The 18714-nt window shown below is 39.6% G+C and overlaps 1 protein-coding gene across 1 annotated transcript; it reads right to left on the reverse strand.

Annotated features, from left to right (window-relative positions):
- Window positions 1-2310: 2310 nt before the first annotated feature.
- dusp12 (dual specificity phosphatase 12) lies at window positions 2311-7037 on the reverse strand. The gene is made up of 8 exons (XM_030752393.1): window positions 6869-7037; window positions 5781-6071; window positions 5457-5570; window positions 4956-5074; window positions 4758-4845; window positions 4347-4438; window positions 3051-3130; window positions 2311-2763 (listed from the first exon to the last, which is right to left on the reverse strand). Exons 2-8 carry the CDS (start codon window positions 6041-6043, stop codon window positions 2620-2622), a joined length of 900 nt encoding a protein of 299 aa, XP_030608253.1. The 5' UTR covers window positions 6044-6071; window positions 6869-7037; the 3' UTR covers window positions 2311-2619.
- Window positions 7038-18714: the final 11677 nt, after the last annotated feature.

The following is an 18714-nucleotide window of genomic DNA, read 5'->3' on the forward strand; positions in this document are numbered from 1 at the left end:
AAAGACTGAGTGAATCTTCCTCCCTATGAAACAAGCAGGTGATTAGCAAACAGCACATAGGTGGGTAATCAAACAAGCTCCAGGTGTGTGTGCAGGGAAGGAAGACAACTAGGGAAGGCTCCGCCTCTGCAACACACAAGCAGAGTTAAATACACACACACATAGAGAGAGAGAGAGAGAGAGAGAGAGAGAGAGAGAGAGAGCAAAAGGATGGAGAACAGCAGACAGAGTCAGGAGGTCCAGGGACCTATGACACTTGCACATCTCAGGCCTGCAGATCTTGCCTCTAAGCTCCCTTCTTGGTAGAGATAGCAGAGAGCATGCATGATTAAGTGTGAGATAGCAGACCCACCGTTTGTCCACCCCAACATCCTCCCTATGTGGATCAATGTGGCTTTAAATCCTTCTTCATATAGTCTCTAATGATCAGGACCAATCATATTTTAAAAACCTTATAGTACCATATTACCCCCAATAGAGGTGTAGGCTTTAGATTGGCTGTGGGAGGAGATTCGGGGCAGAGGTTCAGGGAGCAGGGAGCAGATAGAGCTGAGCGACACAGCTGTATTCAGCTGGACTGATCTGAAGCCTCATAAATTCTTACTTTTCTGACCCCAGTGGTAGTACAAAAAAAACTCTCACACACACAGAAATACTGCATATGAAGCTGGAAGGGATTCCCAAATGCAGTGCTTATGAGAGCATGGAAAATCCCCCTCTCTTTCCTTGCAACTCTTTTCATTTTCACACATTTTCACCTCAACTTTAAACCCCTTTTCCACCTCTTTTATATAACCTTCTATTTTTTTTTGGTGGTCATTATTATTGCTCCCCCTGCCTCTTTGTCTCGGCACCAAATTTCCAGAGAATGTGTTCCAGTTTTCCAGGCATCTGTTGGACAGGACAGCTGAGTTACAGTCCACTACTTAATACCACTTACTGTGACAGTGTACACGCTGCAGTTTGACATCTGGTCTCAGTGGCATTATCACATTTACATTACAACCTTTATGTGGCAGTCAGTACTGCAGGCAGTGTTGTGCAAGTTCACACTTCATTCCTGCTTTTCCCCCTTTTTGAAGTGAGCTGCTCTGGTCTTTCCTTTCCAGCAGAACCTTCTCCTACCCTTCCATCCCAGCTCACAGCCGTTGCCACTGCTCAAGCTAAGAATAGTTATTTATAAAGAAGGTAAGGAACTGCTAGAACCTGTGGATCAGACTGCTTGGTTTAGACTCTGTATTAGATGGATAACTCTTCAGAAATGTAGCCTACACGGCCAGTTGTGACACACTAATTTCTTTGAATGAAAATGAATTGGAAAGCTGGGACATGTTTGTTTTTTCCTCAGTATGGAGGTAGGGTGGAAACTATCAGAGTGAAAATATATTCAGACTAGTTTCTAAACTTATATGGCAAAATAAAAGTTCCAAAATGAGACTCGGTGTTCCCACACAAACAGCAAGGTTCACAAAGAATAAGGTTCTAGTGTCTATTTCTTCCCTCCTTTCATTTTTCACTATGATATTGCAGTAAAGCATCAGCAGAACAGCTGGAAAATGTCACATTTTCAGCAAAAAGGAAGCCACACACTACCTGAAGCAAGTCTCACTGCTCAGCAGCCATCTGGAAATGCCTCAGAGGACTTACTGGGGCTGTTGCTTTGAAGTGTGATTTAGATTTTAATGGTCAATGGGTCGAAACCAGCTCAAATCTAAATAAAACAAACTCAAAATCCCATTATTTTTGTCACTTCTATCACCATCTTTGTTGTTCATTCTCACATGTATCACTGTAATTCCTCTCCTATTGCAGGTAAGTGGAAAACAGAAAGTGGACAATAAGATGTGTTGCTTTACTTTGGCTCAGTGTACTGGCGCTTATATGGTCAGTTAGCGCCATCTAGTGGGCAGATAACAGAATTCTACCATTTGAAGTTTCAATGTCGGGGGTGGCTATGGCTCAGGAGCTGAGCGGGTCATCTACCAATCGGATGGTCGATGGATCGATCCCCTCCGTGTGTCAAAATATGAATGTTTCATGAAAGTGCTCAGGTAAAGATAAAAAGCACTGTCTGAATGTTTGTGTGTGTGTGTACGTGTGATTGGATGAATGAGACGTAGCAGAAAGTGCTCAAACGGAGTTACACGGGCCACTAGTTGATCATTTGTGCTCATGCTTAAAAATTTATGCTTCTGCCCCATAACTATCAAGAAAAAAGACGAAGAAATTGGTCAGTTTTCAGTTTTCTAATTTATGATAGAAAAGCTGAACCAGAAAACTCAATATTCAATTAATCTAACAAAAAACAGAATTTTAGAAAACAGCACGCAATTTAAAAAATGTTTTTGATTTCGAGTCCAGATACATACGCAATACTGTTGTACACTAATCAGTGCAACAGAAAACTGCAACAATTCTAAGATATGTCATTCATACACACACACACACACACACACACACACACACACACACACACACACACACACAGAGATCATTCATTACTAACCAAACATGGGTAATCATCCAGATCAATCATTCTAACAAAACTGGACATTTGTTTGATGCTACAAACTGAAGTATGTCAGACTGCGTGTGTTTCTTGATTTTTTCCCAGCTGTGTCATTTCTTCATGTTCAGCTGCCGGATCTCGTCCACTCTGTTGTGGTGCAGCTGGAAGGCGGGAGTGACCCAGCGGCCACATGAACACTGATCCCCACACCAGCTGAATGAACCCAGCTTACAGTTACACTTCGGACACAGCAGCTACACGCACGCACGCACGCAGAGCAGACAGAGGGAGAAAGAATGAGCAAGAATAGAAAAAGGTGATCATCTCAAACATTCATATTTGCTCAAAAGTCTGACTTAAACTAATACTTATTAGCAGGCTGTCATGAACAAAAAAGCAAGAGAAAAGTTTGTTACAAAGAAACCCCTTTTGAATTATTGTCTGATTTTAGCTTTGGTAATAGAAAAATATTGAAATTGAAAATTCATTTGTGTGTGTGTGTGTGTGTGTGTGTGTGTATACGGGGGTAAGTTTGTATTACCTGCCCATCCATCACTCCTAGTAAGGCTTGTTCCATCCACTGCACTGGCTCAATGAAGTATGATGTACACTGGACCTCTCCTGCATAACAACACATGAAAGGTGTGATTACTCCAGCAGGTCTTTTTATCACAGAGGATAAGAAACCTCATTAGTATGTATGAGTGTGCTGAGAAGCCAGTTTGAAATAGTCAGGCTTTCTTTAGCTGGCTCAAAAAAACCTATAATCAAATCAGAGATTTGATTATAGGTTTTTGATTATATATATTGATTATATATATTATACATATTTGATTATATATATCAAATCAGAGATTTGATTATAGCTGTGCATTACAGCTCATCAACCGAAAACTGGATCCACAAACATGATGCTCAAGAAGTGCATGTAGGTCTGACACACTCTCACATAATTACTGACATATGGAGATAACTTTACTTTTTGGCAAATTTATATATTTGTATATTATCTGTGATGAACACCAATAACACTAATTAATTTTCTAAACTCAGTTAAATTAAATGAAGTTTAAGCAGTGTGAAATGGACTTGATAGCAAATCAGGACCAGCCATGAAATGATATTTTTACATTTTCTGCATCACTAACTGAATATGTGTCAGTTCCTGTGGTAACATGACCTGTACAGTTTGTGCCACTGAAACTACTGCGCTTCATCTGGCTGTTGCAAGATTAGTGTACAGCAGGTCTGCATATATAACATTTTCTCTCCTGTAAATCTATATTTCTATTAGAGCATATTGTCATAAAAAAAAAAAAACAGCGAAAATATGGCACTGCAGCCAATTTCAAATTAAACATTTAAAACTCTGGCTTTGCCTCAGCTCGCCTCCCAAACCTCTGATTCTCTGAGTAGCGTACCCCTCAGGTATCACTGGTAACATCAACAGAGGCAACATTTAAAGTGTTCTGCTCAAGTATTACAGCAAGTATGGAAGGGTGCAGTGTTTAACAAATTTATCAGACCACCTGCCATAAAAGTAAGAAAACAAATGTTACCATTTCAAAGAGCTTGTGCATACTGGTGCTTTAACTATTACAGAAACACAGAAAATGAATTTGGTGAGTACCAAAATTAATTTAGGGCAGCTGCGGTATAAACCTCAGATGGGGGGGGGGGGGGGTCTAATAGGTTTGTTACTGTAACTCTGCCACAGAAAAATGAACACAGGTGGAAAAAGGTCACTGAAATGTTAATAAAAAAAAATTTTTTTAAACTTCCTGACTCAAAACTGAAAACTGACATTTACAGTAATTTGTTGAGTGAATATTCTTACCTGTAAGGTTACTGGCCTTCTTGTGACTGAAGGCTGAAGCTCCTTCTCCTGCCAGATGACTGAGAATACTGGAGCCACGGAACAGAGTGCGTCTGCAGAGGAGACGGTGGAGGTTACTGCCTGCAGAGCTGCAGCTCAAACTGGCACACACCAGGCTGATACGCCCCTCTCTTTCCAGAAGCAGAGGCACTCAATTTGGAGCACCCACAAAAAGCAAACATTCCATAGACATGTTTCCCATGATCAGCTGCTATGAGTCATACTATTAAACTGTGGACTGTTGGGTTAAGAAATAAAATTATCAACTTAATCAAACTTTTTTTTTTTTTTTTTTCTTTTTCATCTGTGTGTCACCAGCTTCTTCATATTAAAGACACATGCAATTTGAAGCATTGGGCCTCCATCTCTCACCTGCACTTCCTGCATCGATAGGATGCTTCCGAGGTGCTGGAGTGGGCAGGGTCAACAGCAAACAGCTCCCTGGGTACCTTCTGCAGCTCTGCTCAGACACACAGACAACCATAAGAGAAAACAATGAGAAGTGCACAGCGCTGAAGTGTTGAACTATAATCTCTGAATGTGTGTGTGTGTGTGTGTGTGTGTGGTTACCAGGGTATTTTTCAGTGATCTTGGTCAGTCTGTATTGTTTGTACAGAGGATCGGAGGTATCCACCTCACACTGCATGGCCTCATACAGACACAACTGCTCCTCAAAGCCACCGTTGACCCTAAAACACGTAACCTGCATATGAGCACGTCTGCTACCATCACGTTCGGCATTCTTGGGGGAAATTCTTTTTTTTTTTTTTTAATTAATTTTAAGGGGGGAAGAAATAAATCCAAATTCTGCTGAAGACAAACATTAAATGAGAGTTTATACAAATACTAACACAAAATATAGAAATAGAAGTTTTGTGATCTCTTAAAATAATATTGTTCACTATCCCACACTGATTGTTGCATTCCCTTTGCAATATATTCTGTGTTCTGGAAGCACGTTGGTGTTACCCTGGAACATGTCCTGCATTACCACAAAATAGTTTTTGCATTACTTTGTAATCTGTGTTACCTAAACAAACTTTAGCTTGTGGCGCTGAAACGCACACTTACTGTACATCTGGTTTGATGCTCTTCAGTCTGTGATAGGCATCAGTGAATCCCAGCTTGTATCTCTTCATTAGATAAGCAGTCACGATGGCGGCACTGCGACTCCTCCCAGCCTGGCTACAACACAGAAAACCATGTTTTCTGTTTGCCATGTAACAGGATTGTTTCACATTTCATCACATTATGCAAACAGCTTGTTACACAACCTGAAGTACAATAAATGCAGAAATTTCAACTGTCAAACTACCAACCAGCTATTCAAAATATATATTTAATATATGCACACAAGTGAGCACCAAAAAAACAACACTGATGTCTGACCCTTACCAGTGAACCAGTGCAGCCCGGCCACCATCCACGGCCTCTTTAATGAACAGGAAGCTGGAGTCCATGTGACTGAGGAGGTCAGAAGTCGCTTCATCTGAAACATCAATCCACTTCCTAACAAAGCCTCCATCATCAGGAAGCAGCGGGCTGGGGTCTACAGAGTCCACAGACAGGACGGCAGCGATGTTCACGTCGGCCAGTGCCTGGCTGTCATTGAGGTCGGCCGCAGTGCCGATGTACAGCCCGGGGTCCACCAGGATCATGACCGCAGAGACAGACTGCCACTAATGTCTGTGCAGAAAACAGGGCCAGGAGTAACATTAAGAAGTCGAGTATGATTCTTCCAAGCACCAACAACACAAACTAGAGCAGAGTGAAAGGCTGTGTCTGAAACCACAGCTGGCTGATCACAGCCCAATTTTATTTTTATACATGTGTTTAAATTAAACTTCAAAATTAATGTATTTAACACATGAGCTACCCTTAAGTATTTTGATATATTAAATTATACCTTTCTATTTTCTTGTTTCCTTGGATGATTTTGACATTTCATTTGTTAGATTTTTTTTTTTTAGAAAATTAGGAGATTAAAATGTGTACATTAAAAAAAAAATCACTATACATATTAAAATAAAAATATTTTAGGAAATTTTTTTTGACAACATTCACGGGTTGGAATGGGGTCAGAGTTCATCTTAGCAGAGTTCAACCTCCTGATAGCCAAATCAATGCTGTTAGTATTCAGCCAGCAGCACCTCTACCTGTGCTGAAAATACAGGACTGATGCTTTCCTGCATTTGAAATGTTCATTGATGAAACATACATAATTTTTTTGTATCTTAGTAACAAATATGCAACTTTAAAATCAAACAGTTTGCTGTCTTTGCCCCAAAATAAGCTTTTAAAAGCTTTCCGTCTTGGAAGCTACACCTGTGCCACCATCGTTGCTGTTTTTCATCAGCTGATTTCCATTCAGCACCACGTCTCCTTGTAATGTCTCTGACTCAGCACAAGGTAAAACTGAACTGTCACACGAGCAGAACACCCACTCTAACCCACACCCTCAACAGGGTATGCAGCTCCCTCACCTGGTTAGCTGGACTCGGTCTTTCCGCTGATTCTCACCTGTTTCGGCTTTTAGTGAGTAACGCACATTTGAGTAACCACAAGTGAGTGGCGCGAAATACGTCACAGACTCAAATATAAGTCCCCAAAAAGTTAAAGTGTGCTCACTGTATCAGTGTTTGGTTCCTGTTTTAAACCGTCCGGTCGGAAACAAATACACGTCTTTAGTTCCGGGCTTGAAGTTTTCGACATAACTTAAATCATTAGTAGAATAATAATTATATCATATAGCAGAATATAACGTAATTATTTACACATGTCCTATGTATAGCCGACATATTTGACGTTAAATAAAGCAAGAGGAACACAATGGTGAAATCAGAAGGTGACTGAATTGTGACTGTCCCATGTTGTACACATTTTCAAGATTAAAACGGCTCCCCATCATTTATTGGTTCATTGTGGGTCATTTTATTGAAACTTTTTTTTTTTTTTAATAATAGAATAGAATGCCTTTATTGTCATTATACAGGATGTACAATGAGATTGGAGGGCCACTCCTGTTCATTGTTCACTGCCATAGATAGAAAGAAAGTCAAATAATTAAAAAAGTCAACCTTTCTAAAATAAAAATATAATAATCTTAATATAATCTAAAAATATGCAGAAAATAAACAGTTTGTATAAAATATGCAGAAAATAGAATGTATAAAAATATATACATTGTAAAAATTAAAATAAGTGTAAACATATAATAATGAAGATGGTGAGTATTGCACTTGGTGAATGAATATCGCACTAGTGGATGACTATATGATATTACACAATATAGGAGTGATAACTCTTGTTCAGTTGAATAATATTGCACAGAGATGTGGGTGTTGCACAGTTACAGTGGGTGAGTGTGTGAGTTCAGGGTGGTGATTGCTCTGGTGCAGAATAGGGTTTAATATTTTTCCCGAAAATGACATGAATCAAATCCCGGGAAAAGACGAGCCATTTCCCGGGAAAAAGTTTTGTTTTTTAATTTAATTTAATTTTAATTAGGCCTTCTGTAGCCTGTGTCGGGCTTAACCTATTTTGATATTGTAGAGGTAGCTTTCCAGCTATGTCCTGTTATGCCCAGTAGGGGGCAACGTTGGCTTGATTAATGCAATAAAACCTACATCTCGGCATTGGAGTGCTCGAGCTATGCGGTGTTGTATCGTTCCTCAACACTCCCTTAACAAATATAATTCGAATATTCCTGCATTGTACATGGAATTATACCAAGCTATTTTACAACTGCTGGTGCAAAACAATACGGTTCATCTCCACACAGCATTGATAAAGGCTCAGCCACTTGCGCTGTCGTGCACACCGTTCCACCAGTGGAACACTGTAATAGTCATTGAAAAGTTAACTACTGTACTACACTATAATATGTCATAACACAGGGCCTTGAGTAATGCACTACGACTTGGTCATTGCCATTCTGGCAACAGCAAATTTATAACGCCGTGTCTAAGCGTTAAAGTAGGTTCGTTGTGAATCCTCTTTTGAAAAACTGGCCAATCCTTATAGCCTAAAAAATATACATTTTACTCAACTCCATTTTAAAAGCGAAATATGTTAAAGCAATCTATTTCATGATACTTTCTTCACACATTAGGCCCATATCCTAATTCATGATTGTTAGTAAGCGGCTGCAAACGAGGAAAAAAAACACTCGAAGTTAAACAGATATTTCTTTATTGTTCAGGGCAGGCATATTTTATAGGCTGTATAATGCGACTTTTTTTTTTTTTCCGTCTTAGCGTTTCCCGGGATACGGGAAATGGTTCTGATCGCATTTCCCGGGAATCCCGGATCCCGGGATTAAACCCTAGTGCAGAAACTGTTCTTAAGTCTGTTTGTTCTGGCTTTGATGCACCTGTAGCGCCTGCCAGAGGGCAGCAGGTCAAACAGGTCAAAGCCAGGGTGTGAGCTGTCCTTGATGATGTTCCTGGCTCTGCTGATGCAGCAGGAGGTGTAGATGTCCATCAGGGAGGGGAGAGGGCAGCCAACGATTCTTTGTGCTGTCTTGACTACCCTCTGAAGCCTCCCCCTGTCTGCCTCAGTGCAGCTGCCGTACCATACTGTGATACAGTACGTCAGCAGGCTCTCAATGGATGAGCGGTAGAAGGTCAGCAGCAGGTTTGAGTCCAAGTTGTTCTTCCTGAAGACCCTCAGGTAGCTGCTGAGCCTTCTTGATAACAGCTGTGATGTTATCTGACCAAGAGAGATCAGCAGAGATGAGGACACCAAGAAACCTGAAGGTGTGGACCCTCTCCACACACTCGCCGTTGATGTAGAGGGGGGCTGGGTCAGTTCTGTGTTTCCTGAAATCGATGATGATCTCTTTGGTTTTCATGGTGTTCAGTGTCAGGTTGTTCTCTGAACACCAGGCTGTCAACTTCAGGACCTCCTCTCTGTAGGATGTCTCATCTCCCCTTGAGATGAGCCCATGAGCTGTGGTGTCGTCAGCAAATTTGACGATGAGGTTGTTATTGTGGGCCGGACTGCAGTCATGGATGTAGAGGCAGTACAGGATCGTGTCTCCTGCCAACTCATATTGATATTAAATGAAAAATGTATTATTAATTGAAAGATCAACTAGAAAATAGAAAATTGCAAAAATGTTTTAAAATTCCAATAAATCAATGACCTTCTGAGACCCAAGCTCCTGTCTCTTAGCTATTTATAATTAGTTGGCCCTGAAAAGTATATAAACTAAACTTCATTTTTGGAACAGGACGTTTTACTTTGTTGGGTATTTCTTACATACTTTTTCAAACTTTTTACAAACTTTTTAAAAGTATGTTCTCAAATGGCGACAAGGCATTTATTTTACAGCATAATAATAAAGTCAACGTTGTTTAACAAGTATAAAATACAGAATGAAGTATAAGGTGCAGAAAAGCTAAAATCATGTAATGTCCTCATATGAGGACACAGGTTAAGTAAAGAGGGGAAAAAACAGTACAACATATTTGCATACTGGATTTGATTCAGATGCACGTTTGTGTCGTGTAGCTTGTTGTGTGATGAGATTTCATTCTGTGTGAAACTTCAGATCAGTTAGTCTGAGCTTTGGAAATGTGTACATTACACTTTCTGCACATGACTTCCTGTCACCCAGGAACCCTGCATCTTCCCCTCTTGTCACACATTTATCACGAGTGACTCTGACTGGTATCTTGAGTGTCTACAAAAACATTAAACGTTTTCAATAACAGGTTAAACACAGCAAGAATGACTAAGGTTTGATATCTGACCCATATTTTGTGTGCTGTCTGTTCTGTAATCCCATCATTTGAATGACTTCCAGATCTACTGTCAGAACAGCTGTTACAGAAACTTTATCAACACGTTTGATTTACTGTAGTTGCATATAAATGAGCAGTATTTAATACTATATTTTTAACATCTTAAGTTTCCAGAGGAGATTACATCTCGACTCTCAGACCCGACATAGTCCTGTGGTCCAGAACATCTAAGCAAGCGGTGCTACTTGAGCTGGGAGTAGAGGATGGAGGAGGCGCATGAGAGGAAGCTGGGGAAGTACCAATCCCTTATCTATGAATATCAATGGCGGGATGGTGAGCATGGGACTTCCCAGTGGAGGTAGGCTGCCGGGGATCTCCAGGGCAGTCTCTTTGGAGTGCCCTGTCCAGGCTTGGCATCAAAGGTCACAGCAGAAGACATCTTGTAACTAACATTATAAAACGAGCTGAAACAGCATCAAGGTGGCTATGGCCGAAGCACTGTGAGCACTGGAACAACTCACCTGTCAGAGAGACAATATCTTAGAGCGGTGGCAGTGGAGGCTGAGGGGCTGAGGGGGCTGCCCTGAAAGCTGGGATTGGCAGTCATGCCCTCTGGAAGTATTGTGGGTTAATTAACAAAACACTGATGGAGGAGGGTACCCACCCGATGACCTGAAGAAGGCCCCACGTCATAATGGTTGCTAGGGCTTGTGAAGCAGATGTGGCCATCACCTTCAAGATAGCAGCCACTGAGGGGATGGTGGTGATCTGATTGTATTACAGACTCCGACTTTCACTTGTGCTCACAACTTTTTCTGCATTCCACCTCTTATCACGCTGATTATTTTCTTTCTCACTGTCCTCGTTATCAGAACAGATTGTCTTCCATTGCAAAATATTGTGTTCATTTTTTCTGTCAAAATGTGTTAAATGCTGTGAAATAAAAAGTGCATTATTATTTTGAACCTATGTTGTGCAGGTACATGTAGTAATGGTCATATTTCTATCAGGTAAACAAAAGCTTTAAGTTTAGTTTAGGGGAAGAAGCTTCTGATAATCAATCAAATACTCAGTCAGGTCAGTCGAGTCCACTGAAGGCTGTTTTAATGAACTGAACCTCGTCTCGTGTAAGAGGGAGGTTAAAATAATGATTTCTGTAATAGAAATATAACAGAAGAGTTTTGATTTACAGCCTGACCAGATTTTGACCACACTAGGTGTGTTATAACCCAGCTGTTATGTCAGATTAAGGACCAAATAATAGGACTGAGGAGGGAGGCAAGATGAACAAGAAATAAGCTTTAATTCAAAAACTGAAGGAGAATGAAGCAGACATCTGCGATGGAGCAAAACAGACAAAGACGGGAAGTTTAATCAAAAAATAAAGAAACTGGATAAGAAACTAAAATAGGAAGTGATTAATGAGAGATATGAGCAGCACGTGGACACAAAGAGTCACAGACATGGAGCCACCAGAGAGCCTGGGAAAGTGCAAAAACTAAGAAACAAGGAAATACAAAAAGTGCAAAAAATAAACACAAAATCAAAATTTATAGACCAAAACAGTAACAACCTCAAAACCATAACACCCACTGCCCTCTGTGACTGCTCATTAAAGGCTCTCCTTTTCCGAGAATGGTGTGCAACTATTCATTTGATTTAACCCTTAGGAGATCTTAGGGACATTTTGCATTTTTTTTTTTTTTTTTAATTTGCCTGCCATTTTGTCTGTGCTGATTGAACATAACTCAAATTTGCCAAAGGTTAATCATTTTCAACAAATTTTAGAACTGTCAAATCAGTTTTTAAAAATAGCCTAAATTAGCTTAGCAATTCAAAAAGTCACACTCGTTATCCTAGGGACACAAAATGTCCCATTCAAAACCATTGAAAAGTGCATTTTTGATCACACGTTTATCTTCACATAAACCAATGCAATCTTTTTCATTAAGATTTTATTTTGGACTACTGAATTTGAATTTTTGATTTTTATATTTGTCCACCAGGTGGCGCTACTTTTTTACCATTCAATGCATGCATCAAAATTACACACTTTTTACTGTTTTCTGCAAGGTTTTCTTGCTCCCGAAATAATAAGTGTGTGTCACTACTGATGTTGGATCATTGTGTATGTGTGTATATGTGTGCACGGGCATGCATGTTCACGTGTGTGTGTGTGTGTGTGTGTGTGTGTGTGTGTGTGTGTGTGTGTGTGTGTGTGTGTGTGTGTGTGTGTGTGTGTGTGTGTGTGTGTGTGTGTGATGTCCAACTTCAAGTCTTTTCTCTTTGAAGGCCAGATTCTGCTTTATAAACCTAATTCAAGAATAATAAACAATGAGGGACCTTTCAGAGCTTCAAAGAGGCCTCAGCAGCAAGAACCAAAACAAAATTGGACTTTGTTCTGGTTCTCGCTCAGGTAGATTCTCCACCTGCACTGCAGCCATGGCTATAAGAATGAACAGTAGTGCAGGATTAGCCCTTTTGGAGATGACAAGATTTTACAGCACATGGCATGGTATTTTCAGGTCAAAAAATGAATCAACTCAAATCTACAAGGTGCTGCTGCAGGCCCCTCTCTTATCAGTAAATGTAGAAGTAAGAAGCAGCGTGAATTTTACATGCAAATATGGGAATTTTGCATGCATTTACATGCAAAGACCACCACAGTCTGTCCATTTGCAGTCTCCGCTTTACCTTAGCTGGACTCTCACAATCAGACAGACACATAGCTCTACACTCTCCCATCCTGTCTGTCTTTCACTCACCCTGTCTGTCTCTCACTCACCCTGTCTGTCTCTCACCTACTCTGTCTCTCACCGTCTTTCTCTTTTGCTCTATCTTTTTACAGCAGTTTTTGAAAAGGTGACATTTTTTGTCCTCAGAACCTCAAATATGATTTTTTTTTTGTCACTGCAGGAAAAACAAAAAAATGCATAAAAAAACATATTGCTGCCAATCATTTACCATCTCATGGCCTAATAAAAATCAAATATTCCATTCATTTGGTTCCACTTATCCAATTCTGCGTCACAGAGGGTCTGGAGCCTATCCCAGCTGCCATAGGGCGAGAGGGAGGGTACACCCTGCACAGGTCACCAGCCTGTCACAGGGCCAAGACAGAGAGACAGATAACCATTCACATCGATGGGCAATTCAGAATCACCAAATGACTTATCCCTACAAAGTCCATGTCTTTGGACTGTGGTAGGAAGCTGGAGTCTCCTAAGAGAACCCACACATACATGTGGATAACATGAAAACTCCACCCAGTAAGGCCCCAGGCAGAAGGTGGATTTGAACCTTTGGACCTTCTTATCTTCTTGGTGTGTGCCAATAGTGCTAACATTTACACCGCCATGTTCCGTAAAATGTATTTTATGTAAATTATTTTAGTTATTTGGATGTTTGATAAAAAAAAAACAGTGGCGGTATGTAAGAATACTGGCCTTTGAAGGGTTAAAATACCCAAAAATATATGCAATATTTGATATATTTATTTCAAGCTGAAGTAGTTTTAAAAGACTGGATCATTTAAAGTGAAAAAAATATTACTTTATAATATTTTTACAACAGTTTTTGGGTAGAGGACAGTATGTGTCCTTAGGATCACGAATGTAAGTTTTTCACAAAACCTGATACTGTAGAAAAACAAAAAATGCATGAAAAAGAATGTTGATGCCAATCAGTGACTCATCTCAGGGCCTAATAAAAATAATAATCCAATAGTCCCCAAAATACATTTTATGGAAATTATTTGAGTTTTTAAATTTTTGTCCATGAAAACACAGTGGCACTGTGTAAGTAAATGGGCCTATAAAGGGTTACAAATTTTCAAAAAGTATATAATATTTGGTATCTATGTGTCAGGCTGAAGTAGTTCTAAAAGACTAGATCATTTAAAGTGGAAACAAATATTACTTCATAAATATTTTTACAACAGTTTTTGGGTAAAGGACAGTATGTGTCCTTAGGATCACGAATGTAAGTTTTTCATAAAACCTGATACTGTAGAAAAACAAAAAATGCATGAAAAAATAATGTTGATGCCAATCAGTGACTCTTCTCAGGGCCTAATAAAAATAATAATCCAATAGTCCCCAAAATACATTTTATGGAAATTATCTGAGTTTTCTTGTTTTTGTCCATAAAAACACAGTGGCACTGTGTAAGTAAATGGGCCTATAAAGGGTTAAACATTTTCCAAAAGTATATAATATTTGGTATCTATGTGTCAGGCTGAAGTAGTTCTAAAAGGCTAGATCATTTAAAGTGGAAAAAAATATTACTTCATAATATTTTTACAGCGGTTTTTGGGAAGAGGACACATTTTGTCCTTAGGATCACGAATGTAAGTTCTTTAAAGGATCTCCCAAGGGTTAAAGAAACTGAAAGCTCATGAACCTGGTTTTAAAAGAACAGTAATAATTGAATAACTGCTGAATATGAAGAAAACTGTCAGATATATCTATGAACATGAGATATGGTCAAAGAAGCTTTTCACAGTATGTTCCCGATGAAGCTGAAGTTAACAGCTAGTGAGCTAATGACACTAAGTAAACAAAAGGACACATTCCTTCCCCACTACTATATAAACCTCAGCATGTAATTGGCTTTGACTATAAAGCTGAAATAATGAATAGGAATGAGTGAAGAGTGAGCGGATGATACCAGGAGGGTGAGGTAATGGGAGCAGACACTGGTCAGCAGCCCACGGTCCCACCAGAGAGTCGTTACCACCGACAGTAAAACTGAACAAAGTGAATGTGGATGCACAGGCATGATGCTGTCTCCCATGGCAGCTACAGACAGAAACAGGCACAAGTGAACTGTCTGACTTGTATATTGCATAAGTGACAATTACATGTGCTGGTTGAATGAATCAGTTCTTTCTACTGCCAGATGCTCTTTAAATACATGTTTCATGATGTCTGTCTGGCCCTCTGTTTCTTTACACCTACCAAGTGTGTGCGCGTGTGTGTGGTGCTCTGAACTGCCCGCCAGCGTGCGTCCCACAGTCTGTACATGGTCACAATGTGGGGTGCTAATAAAGTTTTACGAGCTGCTTTAATCTGAGCCTTTCACCAATCACAATACCCTGCAGTAACCACAGTTGTCCTTGAGGGCTTATTAGAGGGCTGCCCATCACACATAATTGACTGTTCAAAATGAACCATATGAAGAAGGCAGAGCACACACACACACACACACACACACACACTCAGTGAAAAGACCAGCAGGTGAATGGGAGCAGCGTGGGTGTGTTAATGATGTGTTTGGTGTGGTGGAGTGACTCACTGACATTGTATTGAGCTCAGTATAGTCTAATAGAGACTTTTCTCCACTTGAAAACAATCTCATACGTCTTTTGGATAAGCAGCTTCTCATGACCATAACTCTGCACATAGAAAGAGATGATAGACTCTCCTAGAAGTGAAGCCAAATATATATTAATTGCCTACTGGCAGCGAGCTGCAGAGAAGGTCCTAATATGCTTCATTTTGGATAAACATGGGCAAACAAAAACATCACTGTGGCTTTTGTCATATCAAGTCAGTCTTATCGCATTGATGTTTATTCAGATGATTATATTTGATAGCTTTGTTTTATAGTAGATGTTTGCTGCTACAACAAGGTAAGTTGTCATAAAATCCTCTGAATAAACAAAACAGCCGAAAATGAAAATGACAAAAAACAAAACTGAATCATCTGCATATAATTAAACTATACATTTAGGTCCATACATTTATGGACAATGACACTTTTTTTTTTTTCGAGGTTTTGCCTCGGTACACCACCACAGAGAATTTTAGATCAAACAATCAAGTTGTATATCTTTAAAGAATGTTCCTTTCATAGGGGGGAAAAAAGGCTTGGCCACACTGACAAACAATCCAGTAATTTTGAATACCTTCGCAGCTTGGCATGAATCTCACTCACTCTAAGATATAAACATCTCTTTTCTCAGAAGAACCCCTTTGTGGGGCAATCCCAATCTCTCACAGCATATTGCTGACTGAGTTTTACGTAGTTGGATAGACAGGAAAATTCAAATAATAGCTGATTTATATATTAATGACACCTTAGCTAGCTTCCAGCAATTGAACAAGAAATTTAACCTTCCTAAGAATAGTTTCTTTAAATTTTTGCAAATAAGGGATTGGATTAAAGAGAATTCTAGCGTAACATTTCCAGCCATTCCAGAAGAAACTCACTTTGAATTTCAGTTATGCAATAAACTATGTAATTCCTCAAACTACAAAACAAAAATGGGAAATAGACCTTGGATGCGTATATGAGGAGAATCACTGGAGTCGTTTACTGGAACAGGCTCAGACGGTATTAATATCCACAAATCATAGACAGATTCAATTTAATATATATCATAGGACATACTACACACCTTACAGACTACATAAAATTGACAGTAAAATCTCCCTTAAATGTCAGCGATGCAGGGTGACTGATGGTGAACTTTTACATATGCTGTGGAGCTGCCCAACTATAGAAGAATTTTGGAGGCGGGTCATTGATATAACTTCAAAGGTCTCAGGCAATCAGATTAAATTGGATCCCAAAATATGGATCCTAGGAGACACAGCTTCCATCAGTGTAAACTATTATAAGAGATACTTTATCCTACTTGCAAGTACTGCAGCCAAAAAATTCATCCTGATCAACTGGAAATCGAAAAAGTCACCATCAGTAAAACAATGGGCTGACGAACTGATGTCTTATTGCAAACCTGAAAAGATTCTGCATAATGTGAGAGGACGTCAGGCAACCTTTGAGAAGACTTGGGCCCCCTTTATAGACAGTCTACCCTTTCTAGATTTAACTGATAAGGCTGACATATGAACCCTCTAGGACTAGCCTCAAAGTAACCCATTAATTTATATTTTATGGTATTCCCTCGATGATTCTTGTGTCGTATATACAAATATTTGAACGTGTATTGATGGATATATGTGCATGTAAATGTGTAGGAATAGAAATGCTTGGAATCTAAGAGTCTTGTGGGGATGGGGAGGGGGAGGGGGGGTTTAAAAAAAAAAAGGAGAAGGGTGTTGTTGTACATGATATATATGGTTTTGTTTTATTGTTGGTATCGTTCTGCTCTGTGGTGGAATGTTGCTGTTTTGTTTTGTAATAAGTCTAAACATTTACCACGTGGAAGCTTAAAAAAATAAATCTTTAAAACAATCAAGTTGTGCTTGAAGTGCAGATTTTCTGCTTTAATTAAAGGGGTTTTATACATAGTTCTTCATTTTCAGAGGCTCAAAAGTAATTGGACAATTGATTGATAAGCAGTTTCATGATGGGGTCAGGCTTATTCCCTTATTATTCTATGACAGATTAAACAGATTAGAGATGTAGAGCTTTGAATTTGCATTTTGTGACTGCAGTAACTGTAACGAGTACTCTCAATATGAGGTCCAAAGAAATGCCAGTGCAAGTGAAAGAAGGAAAGACGGCAAAAACTTTAGGAGTTGTCCAACCAAACATCTGGTGTGTTCTTAAAAAGAAGAGATGGATGTGGATGATCACAGAATTCTTTCTTCAGCTTCACAACATGTAACCAAGTCGGGAACACGCTACAATCAAGAGACACCTTCATGAATTGAAATGCAGAAGGTTTGCAACAAGGTGCAAACCACTGGTTACATTCAAGAACAAGAAGGCCAGATTTGACTTTGCCAGAAAACATCGAAAAGATCTGAAAAGTTCTGGAAAATAGAAAATAAAATCTCTGGACAGATGAAACTGAGATGAACTTGCACCTGAATGATGGGAAAGTGAGGAAACAGCTGATGATCTGAAGCATACATACATCATCTGTCACACACGATGGAGCTGCTGCTACAGTCACATCATCAGTGAACACCGATAACCCGGGTCTACTCCCATAACTTTGCCTCCACCGTGCTTGACAGATGATGGTAAACGTCAGATCATCAGCTGTTTCTCTCCTTCTCCATACTTTCCTCATCTCATAATTCTGGTTCAACTTCATCTTCAGCTGTACAAAGATTTTTTTTTAAGAACTGAGCAGGCTGTTTCTGGCAAAGTGTAATCTGGCCCTCTTGTTCTTGATTTTACACAGTAGTTTGACCTTCCCTCCTCAAAATGATCTTATCTCTAGATGTATTGAAATTTTGGGGTTTTTTAAGATAAGGAAATAATTCAGTGTTCATCCATTTCCTGTCTCTGGTGGCTGCTCAGGGCTCTGCACGCTGCTGAGCTGCTCAGTGCTTTGCTTCTTTTGAAGAATGACCAGATTACTGATTTGGCCCCTCCCTCTTTGCTGTCTCTCTCTCTGAAAGATTTATTTGGGCTTTTCAGCCTGATGTTGGCCTCCATCATTTACATGAACATCTTTGACTATTGAGAGTTCCAGCAAGCAGACACCAAATGCAAGTTCAACACTTGGAATCCATCATTTGTCACAGAATAACAAACATTCATCAGCTGGCCATGAAACTGTCAATTGTTCAATTATGTTTGATCCTCTGAAAATGAGGGACTCTGTAGAAAAACAGTCGCACTTCCTTAAAAGTTAATGCAATACTTTGATTAAACAGCTT

Source organism: Archocentrus centrarchus, chromosome 17, assembly GCF_007364275.1.
Source record: "Archocentrus centrarchus isolate MPI-CPG fArcCen1 chromosome 17, fArcCen1, whole genome shotgun sequence".
Taxonomy (NCBI): Eukaryota; Metazoa; Chordata; class Actinopteri; order Cichliformes; family Cichlidae; genus Archocentrus; species Archocentrus centrarchus.